Source organism: Strongylocentrotus purpuratus, unplaced genomic scaffold, assembly GCF_000002235.5.
Source record: "Strongylocentrotus purpuratus isolate Spur 01 unplaced genomic scaffold, Spur_5.0 spur5_scaffold_17, whole genome shotgun sequence".
In the NCBI taxonomy this organism is placed as follows: domain Eukaryota; kingdom Metazoa; phylum Echinodermata; class Echinoidea; order Camarodonta; family Strongylocentrotidae; genus Strongylocentrotus; species Strongylocentrotus purpuratus.
The window spans coordinates 20,082,248-20,095,614 of record NW_022145602.1 but is presented as its reverse complement, the minus strand read 5'-3'; the positions used below and the strand labels follow the sequence as shown (position 1 = coordinate 20,095,614).

The following is a 13,367-nucleotide window of genomic DNA, read 5'->3' as shown; positions in this document are numbered from 1 at the left end:
CAACCACAGATACAAATCGACACCCATGCTACCCGCTGTTGTGCTGCTCTTGTTGTTGAATAGGCCACCTATTTTGAAGACATTATTGTTGATTATTTCACAGAGAAACCAGAAGAGGTAAACAGGAAAGCTGTCAAGAGAGATCAAGCTGGCAAAAGTTCCGATTAAGTCTTTTAAAAAAATTGTTCCGACATGCCATAACTTACCAATTGAAATGTATTAACCAAACCAAAATTTACCCTACACTATCTGATTTCATCCTCATGACTAAGATCTCTTCTCTTAACACATCTGTCTCTCACAATAACGCCTCTACTTTCTCTGCCTTCTCTCCTCCTGACACCTTCTCTGCTCCTAACACCTCTGTCTTCTCTCATCCAGACTCTTCCTTCTCTGCTCCTTATGCCTCTACCTTCTCTTCTTCTACCAACTTCTCTCCTAACACCTCTACCTTCTCTCCTCCTGACACCTTCTCTGCTCCTAACACCTCTGCCTTCTCTTCTTCTACCAACTTCTTTCCTAACACCTCTACCTTCTCTCCGCCTGACACCTTCTCTGCTCCCTATGCCTCTACCTTCTCTCATCCAGACACTTCCTTCTCTGCTCCTAACACCTCTGCCTTCTCTCCTCCAGACTCGTCCTTCTCTGTTCCTTATGCCTCTACCTTCTCTTCTTCTACCAACTTCTCTCCTAACACCTCTACCTTCTCTCCTCCTGACACCTTCTCTGCTCCTAACACCTCTGCCTTCTCTTCTTCTACCAACTTCTTTCCTAACACCTCTACCTTTTCTCCTCCTGACATCTTCTCTGCTCCTAACACCTCTACCTTCTCTCCTCCAGAGTCTGCCTTCTCTGCTCCTAACACCTCTGCCTTCTCTCCTCCAGAGTCTTCCTTCTCTGTTCATGAAACCTTCTCGGCTCCTAACACCACTGTCTTCTCTCCTCCGGACTCTTTCTTCTCTGCTCCTTATGCCTCTACCTTCTCTGCTCCTAGCACCTCTGCCTTCTCTCCTCCAGACTCGTCCTTCTCTGCTCCTAACACCTCTACCTTCTCTCCTCCAGAGTCTGCCTTCTCTGCTCCTAACACCTCTGCCTTCTCTCCTCCAGAGTCTTCCTTCTCTGTTCATGAAACCTTCTCGGCTCCTAACACCACTGTCTTCTCTCCTCCGGACTCTTTCTTCTCTGCTCCTTATGCCTCTACCTTCTCTGCTCCTAGCACCTCTGCCTTCTCTCCTCCCGACACTTTCTCTCCAAACACATCTTTCTCTTCTATCACATCTTTCAATCATCCTCACGCCTATTCCCTCACTCCTCAGCCTCTTGATAACACAGACCCAATGGTAAGTGTATTTCCAATTCTGCATTTTTCTACATGTGTGTTCTCCAATTTGTATTGTCTATAAATGTGAATATTCCTAAAGCATAGAACAATTAATGCATGTTATATAAAGGAAACAGCACTGAAAATGTACAAAAAGCAAGATTATTTTTTCAGGTATGCTCAACTTTTCCATTTACCGTAACTCATCAATTGGCTTCTGGTGATTACACCACCCAAATCAGCGTGGCCGGTGGCTCAAAAAGGCAGATATAACTAGATTTTAATTCGTCACGAGGACGAATAAGGTGGTCTGCCTTCAAGTTATATAGACATGTAAACAATGATGATCATGATGATGATCATGATGATGATGATCTTGATAGTAATGGTGATGACGATGATGATCATCACGATCATGATGATGTTGATGATCATCATCAACAGACTGAACAAAATGAGAGAACTTTGAGATAGTATATAGTCTCAGCTACAACATACTCAAAAATCAACAAAAATCAAGCCGAAATAACGGCGATATTGCTCGCAAAAGACAAGAATGTAGAATCCAGATTTGAGAAAAAGTCATCTCCCATAAGGATTACACGCAAAAAGTAATGGATCAAGTGATAATAGGGTAATAATAAAGTAAATATGGTTGTTTATTACATTATTTGCGATTCTACGTGTTTCAATATTCAAAGGAGATGGTACAGTGAAAGGTCAAAAAGAAAAAAAAGTGAAGAAAACAAATTGTTGGAGACGCCCGGACTCGAACCAGGGACCTCGAGGTCGGAAGTCAAGTGCGTTACCGATATACCAAAACATTTCACATAGAGATTACACGTAAACGGAAAATGGAATTCTCTAATCCCACTTTGTAAGTGAAATATGAGCATGATCCCGGCATCTGATCGAAAAATAAAGGGCACACTTGTGATAGCTTATTGTCTCAGCTACAACATACTCAAAGTTCAGCGTAAACAAAGATAAAACGACGGAGATATTGCTCGCGAAAAACGAGAATGTAGAATCCAGTTTTGAGAAAAAGTCATGTCCCATAGAGAATACACGCAAAATGTGAAAAATTGACATGCCTCCTTTAATCGCAAAAATACGCCATGATGCCTTTGTCAAAATGAAATATCGTGGCAACTGCATTTGTAGAGAATATTCTAAGGTAGAACATATCAAAATTTGAAAGAAAATTGATCTACATTTGCAGAGATACAATCAATTTTCCAAAAATCTGCTGACGTCATAATATGAAAATTGAAATTTTGAGTTCGGAGGCCATTATGATGACGTCATGAGTTAATTGAGGGTCAAATGAAACATGAAATCATATCTCCGATTCATACTCTATCAAAATATGAAAAAAAAACTTGGGGTCATCTTGCATCCTAAAGCGCTACAATGGATTTTGTACAGGCATGTTTTTGCCCATGTATGCTATGTATTACAAAAGCTCGCGCGCACGGTAATTATCTTAAACGGACGCTCATTCCGTTATTAATGGGCAGAAAAAGTTGAACAAGGTATCAAAATGCTTGAAAAAATGTGCCAAATATGATGACAGAAAAAATTTGGCGATTCTATGTTGGAAGATGCAATTACGCGCGAAAACGCGCGCGCATGTCCGTGCGCGCGTTTTTTTGCAAAATGCTTAAAATGGCCTGAAACGTGTGCAAAATTTTTTTTAAACGAATTGGAGCATTTTAAAATTTTGATACGCGCGTACGTGCGCGTCGAGGTGCGCGCGCAAAATTTGTTGACATTTTTAGTTGAACTTTGACCTGAAGTTAATGTATATTAAATATGGTTGATTTTTGATGACTCGTTATCGAGATATGATAATGACCTGACTTTTACAAAATGGCGCCTGGATGACGTCACGATGACCTAGTGACCTTGAAAAAGTTAATTTGACTTGAAATCATACGGCTTGATAACTGACAGAAATTTGAAGGCAATTGACCATGTTGATTTCGAGTAAACGTATGGACAAAAAAGTGTACGGAAGAAATAAAAATAAACTAGAATTTAATTCGTCACGAGGACGAATAAGGTGGTCTGTCTTCAAGTCTTATGATAGATTATAATATTTACTATCTTGAGAAAGGGAGAAGTTATATAGACATGTAAACAATGATGATCGTCATGATGATCATGATGATGATGATCTTGATAGTAATTGTGATGACGATGATGATGATGATGATCATGATGATGTTGATGATTATCATCAACAGACCATGATGACATCAGACTGAAAAAAATGAGACAACATTTAGATAGCATATAGTCTCAGCTACAACATACTAAAAAATCAACACAAATCAAGCCGAAATAACGGCGATATTGCTCGCAAAAGACAAGAATGTAGAATCCAGATTTGAGAAAAAGTCATCTCCTATAAGGATTACACGCGAAAAGTAATGGATCAAGTGATACTGGGGAATAATAAAGGAAATATGGTTGTTTATTATATTATTTGCGATTGTACGTGTTTTAATATTCGAAGGAGATGGTACAGTGAAAGGTCAAAAAGAAAAAAAAGTGAAGAAAAAAATTGATGGAGACGCCCGGACTCGAACCAGGGACCTCGAGGTCGGAAGTCAAGTGCGTTACCGATATACCAAAACATTTCCCATAGAGATTACACGTAAACGAAAAATGGAAATCTCAAATCCCACTTTGTAAGTGAAATATGAGCATGATCCCGGCATCTGATCGAAAAATAAAGGGCACACTTACGATAGCATATTGTCTCAGCTACAACATACTCAAAGCTCAGCGTAAACAAAGATAAAACGACGGAGATATTGCTCGCAAAAGTCAAAAATGTAGAATCCAGTTTTGAGAAAAAGTCATGTCCCATAGAGAATACACGCAAAATGTGAAAAATTGACATGCCTCCTTTAATCGCAAAAATACGCCATGATGCCATTGTCAAAATGAAATATTCTGGTGACTGTATTAATTTTGTAGAAAATATTTTCAGCTAAAACATATTAAAATTTGAAAGAAAATTGGTCAATATTTACAGAGATACAATCAATTTTCCAAAAATCTGCTAACGTCATAATATACAAATTGAAATTTTGAGTTCGGAGGCCATTATGATGACGTCATGAGTTAATTGAGGGTCAAATGAGACATGAAATCATACCTCCAACTCATAATCTATTTAAATATGAAAGAAATTGGGGGTTATCTATCAATTCTGAAGAGTTAAAATGAATTTTGTATAGGCATGTTTTTGCCCATGTATTGTGGATACAGATAGCGCAGGTCGGCGCGTGCGTTCAACTTTGACAGCCGCTAATTGCGGTATTACTGGTCGGAAACAGGTAAACAAGGTATCAAAATGCTTAGAAAAATGTAATAAATATGATAACAGAAAAAATTTGGCGATTCTATGTTGCAAAATGCCAGGACGCGCGAATACGCGCGGAAACGCGCGCGCATAATTACGCGCGCGCAAATTTTGAAAAAGCTTAAAATGGCCTGAAACGTATGCAAAATTAATTTGGAACGAATTTGACCATTTTAAAATTTCAATGTGCGCGTACGTGCGCGTCGAGGTGCGCGCGCAAAATTTTTTGACATTTTTCGTTGACCTTTGACCTGAAGTTGATGTATACCAAATATGGTTGATTTTTGATGACTCGTTATCGAGATATGATAATGACCTGATTTTTACAAAATGGCGCCTGGATGACGTCACGATGACCCCATGAACTTGAAAAAGTTAATTAGACTTGAAATCATAGGGCTTGATGACTGACAGAAATTCAAAGGAAATTGACCATGTCGATTTCGAGTTAACGTGTGCACAAAAAAGTGTACGGAAGAAATAAAAATAAACTAGATTTGTAATACTTGTTTGGAACAAGTATAGGTGGGCTGATCCAACAAAAAATTGAGGCAAAATGAAGGGTACATTTGAGATAGCTTTTTGTCTCAGCTACAACATACTCGAAGTTCAGCGTAAATGAAGCTAAAACGACGTATAGATTGCTCGCGAAAGACGGGAATGTAGAATCAAGTTTTGAGAAAAAGTCATGTCCCATAGAGAATACACGCAAAATGTGAAAAATTGACATGCCTCCTTTAATCGCAAAAATACGCCATAATGCCTTTGTCAAAATGAAAAATTGTGGCAAATGGATTTGTAGAAAATTGTCTCAGCTAGAACATATCAAAATTTTGAAGAAAATCGATCAATTTTTACAAAGATACAATCAACTTTCCAAAAATATGCTGACGTCATAATATGCAAATTGAAATTTTGAGTTCGGAGGCCATTATGATGACGTCATGAGTTAATTGAGGGTCAAATGAGACATGAAATCATATCTCCGATTCATACTCAATCAAAATATGAAATAAAAATTGGGGTCACCTTGCATCCTAAAGAGCTACAATGGATTTTGCATAGGCATGTTTTTGCTCATATATGCTATGTATTACAAGAGCTCGCGCGCACGGAAATTTATGTTTAACGGTCGATCATTCCGTCATTAATAGTCATAAAGAGATAAACATGCTATCAATTTGTTTGTAAAAATATGTGGAATTTTATGAAAGAAAAAAATGGCGATTCTATGTTGTGCAATAGTTTTACGCGCGAAAACGCGCACGCATGTGCGTGTGTGCGATTTTTTATAAAATGCTTAGAATGGCCTAAAACGTATACAAAATGATTTTGAGACGATTTTGAGCATTTTAAAATTTTACGCGCGCATTGACGCGCGGACGTACGCGCACGCGCGCGTTATTTGACCTGCAATTGACCGGAAGGATATTGACCTTGATCATGATAAATATAAATGAGAAATACTTTTTGGTTATGAAGATATGATCATGAACTGATTTTCGTAAAATTTTACAAAATGGCACCTAGATGACGTCATCAGTCAAGGTCAAGGTTGAACAAAATTCTGTGCTTTGTACATATGCCTATACATATGTGTGCCAAATTTCAAGGCATTTCATCGAGCCATTTTCAAGTTATCTTGCTAACAAAAAAGTGGTTAGAAATAAGAAAAATATTTAATAACTAGACATTTAATTCGTCATGGGGACGAATTAGGTGGTCTGTCTTCAAGTCTTATGATAGATTATAATATTTACTATATTGAGAAAGGGAGAAGCTATATAGACATGTAAACAATGATGATCATGATGATGATGATGATGATCTTGATAGTAATGGTGATGACGATGACGATGATGATGATGATCATGATGATGTTGATGATTATCATCAACAGACCACGATGACATCAGACTGAAAAAATGAGAGAAGATTTAGATAGTATATAGTCTCAGCTACAACATACTCAAAAATCAACAAAAATCAAGCCGAAATAACGGCGATATTGCTCGCAAAAGACAAGAATGTAGAATCCTGATTTGAGAAAAAGTCATCTCCCATACGGATTACACGCAAAAAGTAATGGATCTAGTGATAATAGGGTAATAATAAAGTAAATATGGTTGTTTATTACATTATTTGCGATTGTACGTGTTTTAATATTCAAAGGAGATGGTAGAGTGAATGGTCAAAAAGAAAAAAAGTGAAGAAAAAAAATTGTTGGTGACGCCCGGACTCGAACCAGGGACCTCGAGGTCGAAAGTCAAGTGCGTTACCGATATACCAAAACATTTCCCATAGAGATTACACGTAAAGGGAAATTAAAATTCTCAAATCCCACCTTGCAAGTAAAATATGAGCATGATCCCGGCATCTGATCGAGAAATAAATGGCACACTTGTGATAGCTTATTGTCTCAGCTACAACATACTCAATGTTCAGCGTAAACAAAGCTAAAACGACGGAGATATTGCTCGCAAAAGACAGGATGTAGAATTCAGTTTTGAGAAAAAGTCATGTCCCATAGAGAATACACGCAGAATGTGAAAAATTGACATGCCACCTTTAATCGCAAAAATACGCCATGATACCTTTGTCAAAATGAAATATTGTGGTGACTGTCTTTGTAGAGAATTGTCTCAGCTAGATCATATCAAAATTTGGAAGAAAATCGATCAAAATTTACAGAGATACAGTCAATTTTCAAGAAATCTGCTGACGTCATAATATGCAAATTGAAATTTTGAGTTGGGAGGCCATTATGATGACGTCATGAGTTAATTGAGGGTCAAATGAGACATGAAATCATATTTCCAATTCATACTTTATCAAAATATGGAGAAAAAAATTGGGTTCACTTTGCATCCTAAAGCGCTACAATGGATTTTGTATAGGCATGTTTTTGCCCATGTATGCTATGTATTACAAGAGCTCGCACGCACGGAAATTATCTTAAACGGACGCTCATTCCGTTATTAATGGTCAGAAAAAGGTGAACAAGGTATCAAAATGCTTGGAAAAATGTGTCAAATATGATGACAGAAAAAAATTGGCGATTCTATGTAGGAAAAAGCAATTACGCGCGAAAACGCGCGCGCATGTGCGTGCGCGCGTTTTTTGCAAAATGCTTAAAATGGCCTGAAACGTATGCAAAAAAAATTTGAGACGATTTTGAGCATTTTTATTTTTTGCGCGCGCGGTGACGCGCGGACGTACGCATGCGCGCGCGTTTTCTGACCTGAAATTGACCGGACGGATATTGACCTTAATCTTGATAAATATGAATGAGAAATGCCTTTCCGTTATGAAGATATGATCATGAGTAAAAAGTACCAAAAAAAACACAAAATGGCGCCTGGATGACGTCATGAAAACTTGATGACCTTGAAAATGTTACTCTAACGTCTCATGACAATGACCTATGACTGTGCCAAAATTGAACGAAATTGACTAAACTGATCTTGAGTTATCCTGTTAACAAAAAAGTGTGAAAATAAATAAAAATAAATAATAATAATAATAACTAGAAATTTAATTCGTCATGGAGACGAATTAGGTGGTCTGTCTTCAAGTCTTATGAGAGATTATAATATTTACTATATTGAGAAAGGGAGAAGTTATATATACATGTAAACAATGATGATCATCATGATGATCATGATGATGTTGATGATTATCATCAACAGACCACGTTGACATCAGACTGAACAAAATTAGAGAACATTTAGATAGCGTATAGTCTCAGCTACAACATACTCAAAAATCAACAAAAACCAAGCCGAAATAACGGCGATATTGCTCGCAAAAGACAAGAATGTAGAATCCAGATTTGAGAAAAAGTCATCTCCCATAAGGATTACACGCCAAAAGTAATGGATCTAGTGATAATAGGGTAATAATAAAGTAAATATGGTTGTTTATTACATTATTTGCGATTGTACGTGTTTTAATATTCAAAGGAGATGGTACAGTGAAAGGTCAAAAAGAAAAAAAAGTGAAGAAAAAAAATTGTTGGAGACGCCCGGACTCGAACCAGGGACCTTGAGGTCGGAAGTCAAGTGCGTTACCGATATACCAAAACATTTCCCATAGAGATTACACGTAAACGGAAAATGGAATTATCAAATCCCACTTTGTAAGTGAAATATGAGCATGATCCCGGCAACTGATCGAAAAATAAAGGACACACTAACGATAGCTCATTTTCTCAGCTTCAACATACTCAAAGCTCAGCGTAAACAAAGATAAAACGACGGAGATATTGCTCGCGAAAGACGAGAATGTAGAATCAAGTTTTGAGAAAAAGTCATGTCCCATAGAGAATACACGCAAAATGTGAAAAATTGACATGCCTCCTTTAATCGCAAAAAACGCCATGATACCTTTGTCAAAATGAAATATTGTGACAACTGCATTTGTAGAGAATATTCTCAGGTAGAACATATCAAAATTTGAAAGAAAATTGATCAATATTTACAGAGATACAATCAATTTTCCAAAAATCTGCTGACGTCATAATATGAAAATTGAAATTTTGAGTTCGGAGGCCATTATGATGACGTCATGAGTCAATTGAGGGTCAAATGAGACATGAAATCATATCTCCAATTCATACTCTATCAACATATGAAAACAAAATTTGGTTCATCTTCCATGCTAAAGCGCTACAATGGATTTTGTATAGGCATGTTTTTGCCCATGTATGCTATGTATTACAAGAGCTCGCACGCACGGACATTATCTTAAACGGACGCTCATTCAGTTATTAATGGGCAGAAAAAGGTGAACAAGGTATCAAAATGCTTGGAAAAATGTGCTAAATATGATGACAGAGAAAATTTTGCGATTTTATGTTGGCAAATACCAGTACGCGCGAAAACGCGCGCGCACGCGCGTGCGAATTTTTTTTGCAAAACGCTTATAATGGCCTGAAACGTATGCAAAATTAATTTTAAACGATTTGAAGCATTTTTATTTTTTTTGCGCGCGCTGACGCGCGGACGTACGCGTGCGCGCGCGTTTTTTGACCTGAAGTTGACCGGACGGATATTGACCTTAATCATGATAAATATGAATGAGAAATGCTTTTCCGTTAAGAAGATATGATCATGAGTAAAAAGTACCCCAAAAAACACAAAATGGCGCCTGGATGACGTCATGAAAACTTGATGACCTTGAAAATGTTACTCTAACGTCTCATGACAATGACCTATGAATGCGCCAAAATTGAACGAAATTGACTAAAATGATCTTGAGTTATCCTGTTAACAAAAAAGTGTGAAAATAAATAAAAATAAATAATAATAATAATAATAATAATAATAAAGAAAGAAAATTCTGACGAAAACAATAGGTGATCTGTCGTTGACAGACCACCTAACTAGACATAATACTTGTTTGGAACAAGTATAGGTGGGCTGGTCAACTTAAATTTGAGACAAAATAGAGCAAAAATAAGCGAGATACTGCTTAAAAATTCTTGAAAAACAATATCATGTAGTTTCATGACGTGAACGAAATTCACCTTCTATAGGCATAACACGCAAATTATGAAGGCCTTTTGACATGAGGCCTTTAATCGAGATTTTCACTATGATGACGTCATCAAAATGAAAAATGATTATTACTGAGCTTGTAGAGAATTGTCTTAGCTACAACATATCGAAATTTTGAAGAAAATTGATCAATATTTACAGAGATGCAATCAATTTTCCATAAATATGCTAGCGTCATTATATGCAAATTCGTATTTTGAGTTCCAAGGCCATTGTGATGATGTCACGATACACTTAATGGCCAAATGAGACATGGAATCATATTTCCGACTCATACTCTATCTTAATATGAAAAAAAATTGAGGATCCCGGTGCATTCCAAAGAGCTATAATGGATTTTGTATAGGCATGTTTTTGCCTATATATGCTATGTATTAAAAGACCTCGCGCGCACTGACATTTATCTTGAATTTCAGGGCTCGAATTACCCACCGGCAATCGGCAATTTGCCGCCATGCCCCTCTCACTGGCCGGAATGCCCTTTTCAAAATCAAACCGTTTACGGCCACAATATTTTAATCCACAAAAGTTTTGCCGTCATTATAGTCATCGTAAGCCAACCCGACTTGTAATGTTCAAAAAGGTTTTGTTGCCCATACGGAGCTCTAAAAACAATGATAGTCGGCAAGGTTTTGTTGCCCCTCCGGAGCTCTAAAAACAATGATAGTTGGCAAGGTTTTGTTGCCCCTCCGGAGCTCTAAAAACAATAAATACCGGAAGGTTTTGTTGCCCCTCCGGAGCTCTAAAAACAATGATAGTCGGCAAGGTTTTGTTGCCCCTCCGGAGCTCTAAAAACAATATTTATCGGCAAGGTTTTGTTGCCCCTCCGAGGCTCTAAAAACAATAATTATCGGAAGGTTTTGTTGCCCCTCCGGAGCTCTAAAAACAATAATTATCGGCAAGGTTTCGTTGCCCCTACGGACCTCTAAAAACAATAATAATCGGCAAGGTTTTGTTGCCCTTCTGCAGCTCTAAAAACAATAATTACCGGAAGGTTTTGTTGCCCCTACGGAGCTCTAAAAACAATAATAATCGGCAAGGTTTTGTTGCCCCTCCGGAGCTCTAAAAACAATAATAGTCGGAAAGGTTTTGTTGCCCCTCCGGAGCTCTAAAAAAAATATTTATCGGCAAGGTTTTATTGCCCCTCCGGAGCTCTAAAAACAATAATTACCGGAAGGTTTTGTTGCCCCTCCGGAGCTCTAAAAACAATAATAGTCGGCAAGGTTTTGGTGCCCCTCCGGAGCTCTAAAAACAATATTTATCGGCAAGGTTTTGTTGCCCCTCCGAGGCTCTAAAAGCAATAATTATCGGGAGGTTTTGTTGCCCCTCCGGAGCTCTAAAAACAATAATTAACGGCAAGGTTTAGTTGCCCCTACGGACCTCTAAAAACAATAATAATCGGCAAGGTTTTGTTGCCCCTCTGGAGCTCTAAAAACAATAATTACCGGAAGGTTTTGTTGACCCTACGGAGCACTAAAAACAATAATAATCGGCAAGGTTTTGTTGCCCCTCCGGAGCTCTAAAAACAATAATAGTCGACAAGGTTTTGTTGCCCCTCCGGAGCTCTAAAAACAATAATTACCGGAAGGTTTTGTTGCCCCTCCGGAGGTCTAAAAACAACAATTACCGGAAGGTTTTGTTGCCCCTCCGGAGCTCTAAAAACAATAATAGTCGGCAAGGTTTTGTTGCCCCTCCGGAGCTCTAAAAACAATAATTACCGGAAGGTTTTGTTGCCCCTACGGAGCTCTAAAAACAATTATAGTCGGCAAGGTTTTGTTGCCCCTCCGGAGCTCTAAAAACAACAATTATCGGCAAGGTTTTGTTGCCCCTCCGAGGCTCTAAAAACAATAATTACCGGAAGGTTTTGTTGCCCCTACGGAGCTCTAAAAACAATTATAGTCGGCAAGGTTTTGTTGCCCCTACGGAGCTCTAAAAACAATAATAGTCGGCAAGGTTTTGTTGCTCCTCCGGAGCTCTAAAAACACTATTTATCGGCAAGGTTTTATTGCCCCTCCCGAGCTCTAAAAACAATAATTACCGGAAGGTTTTGTTGCCCCTCCGGAGCTCTAAAAACAATAATAGTCGGCAAGGTTTTGGTGCCCCTCCGGAGCTCTAAAAACAATATTTATCGGCAAGGTTTTGTTGCCCCTCCGAGGCTCTAAAAACAATAATTATCGGAAGGTTTTGTTGCCCCTCCGGAGCTCTAAAAACAATAATTAACGGCAAGGTTTAGTTGCCCCTACGGACCTCTAAAAACAATAATAATCGGAAAGGTTTTGTTGCCCCTCTGGAGCTCTAAAAACAATAATTACCGGAAGGTTTTGTTGCCCCTCTGGAGCTCTAAAAACAATTACCGGAAGGTTTTGTTGCACCTACGGAGCTCTAAAAACAATAATAATCGGCAAGGTTTTGTTGCCCCTTCCGGATCTCTAAAAACAATAATTATCGGCAAGGTTTTGTTGCCCCTCCGAGGCTCTAAAAACAATAATTACCGGAAGGTTTTGTTGCCCCTACGGAGCTCTAAAAACAATTATAGTCGGCAAGGTTTTGTTGCCCCTACGGAGCTCTAAAAACAATTATAGTCGGCAAGGTTTTGTTGCCCCTCCGGAGCTCTAAAAACAATAATTACTGGAAGGTTTTGTTGCCCCTCCGGAGCTCTAAAAACAATAATTACTGGAAGGTTTTGTTGCCCCTCCGGAGCTCTAAAAACAATAATTACCGGAAGGTTTTGTTGCCCCTCCGGAGCTCTAAAAACAATAATAGTCGGCAAGGTTTTGTTGCTCCTCCGGAGCTCTAAAAACAATATTTATCGGCAAGGTTTTGTTGCCCCTCCGAGGCTCTAAAAACAATAATTATCGGAAGGTTTTGTTGCCCCTCCGGAGCTCTAAAAACAATAATTATCGGCAAGGTTTTGTTGCCCCTACGGACCTCTAAAAACAATAATAATCGGCAAGGTTTTGTTGCCCCTCCGGAGCTCTAAAAACAATAATTACCGGAAGGTTTTGTTGCCCCTCCGGAGGTCTAAAAACAACAATTACCGGAAGGTTTTGTTGCCCCTCCGGAGCTCTAAAAACAATAATAGTCGGCAAGGTTTTGTTGCCCCTCCGGAGCT

The 13,367-nt window shown here is 38.4% G+C and overlaps 1 protein-coding gene across 1 annotated transcript in view; it reads left to right on the top strand.

Moving 5' to 3' along the window:
• Window positions 1-263: 263 nt before the first annotated feature.
• The window catches only part of LOC115925101 (mucin-5AC-like), a 32,987-nt gene continuing 19,883 nt past the window's right edge, over window positions 264-13,367 (top strand). Inside the window, exon 1 of the mRNA XM_030988293.1 lies at window positions 264-1,340. Within this exon, the coding sequence (XP_030844153.1) occupies window positions 264-1,340 (1,077 nt within the window). The remainder of the gene's footprint in view (window positions 1,341-13,367) is intronic.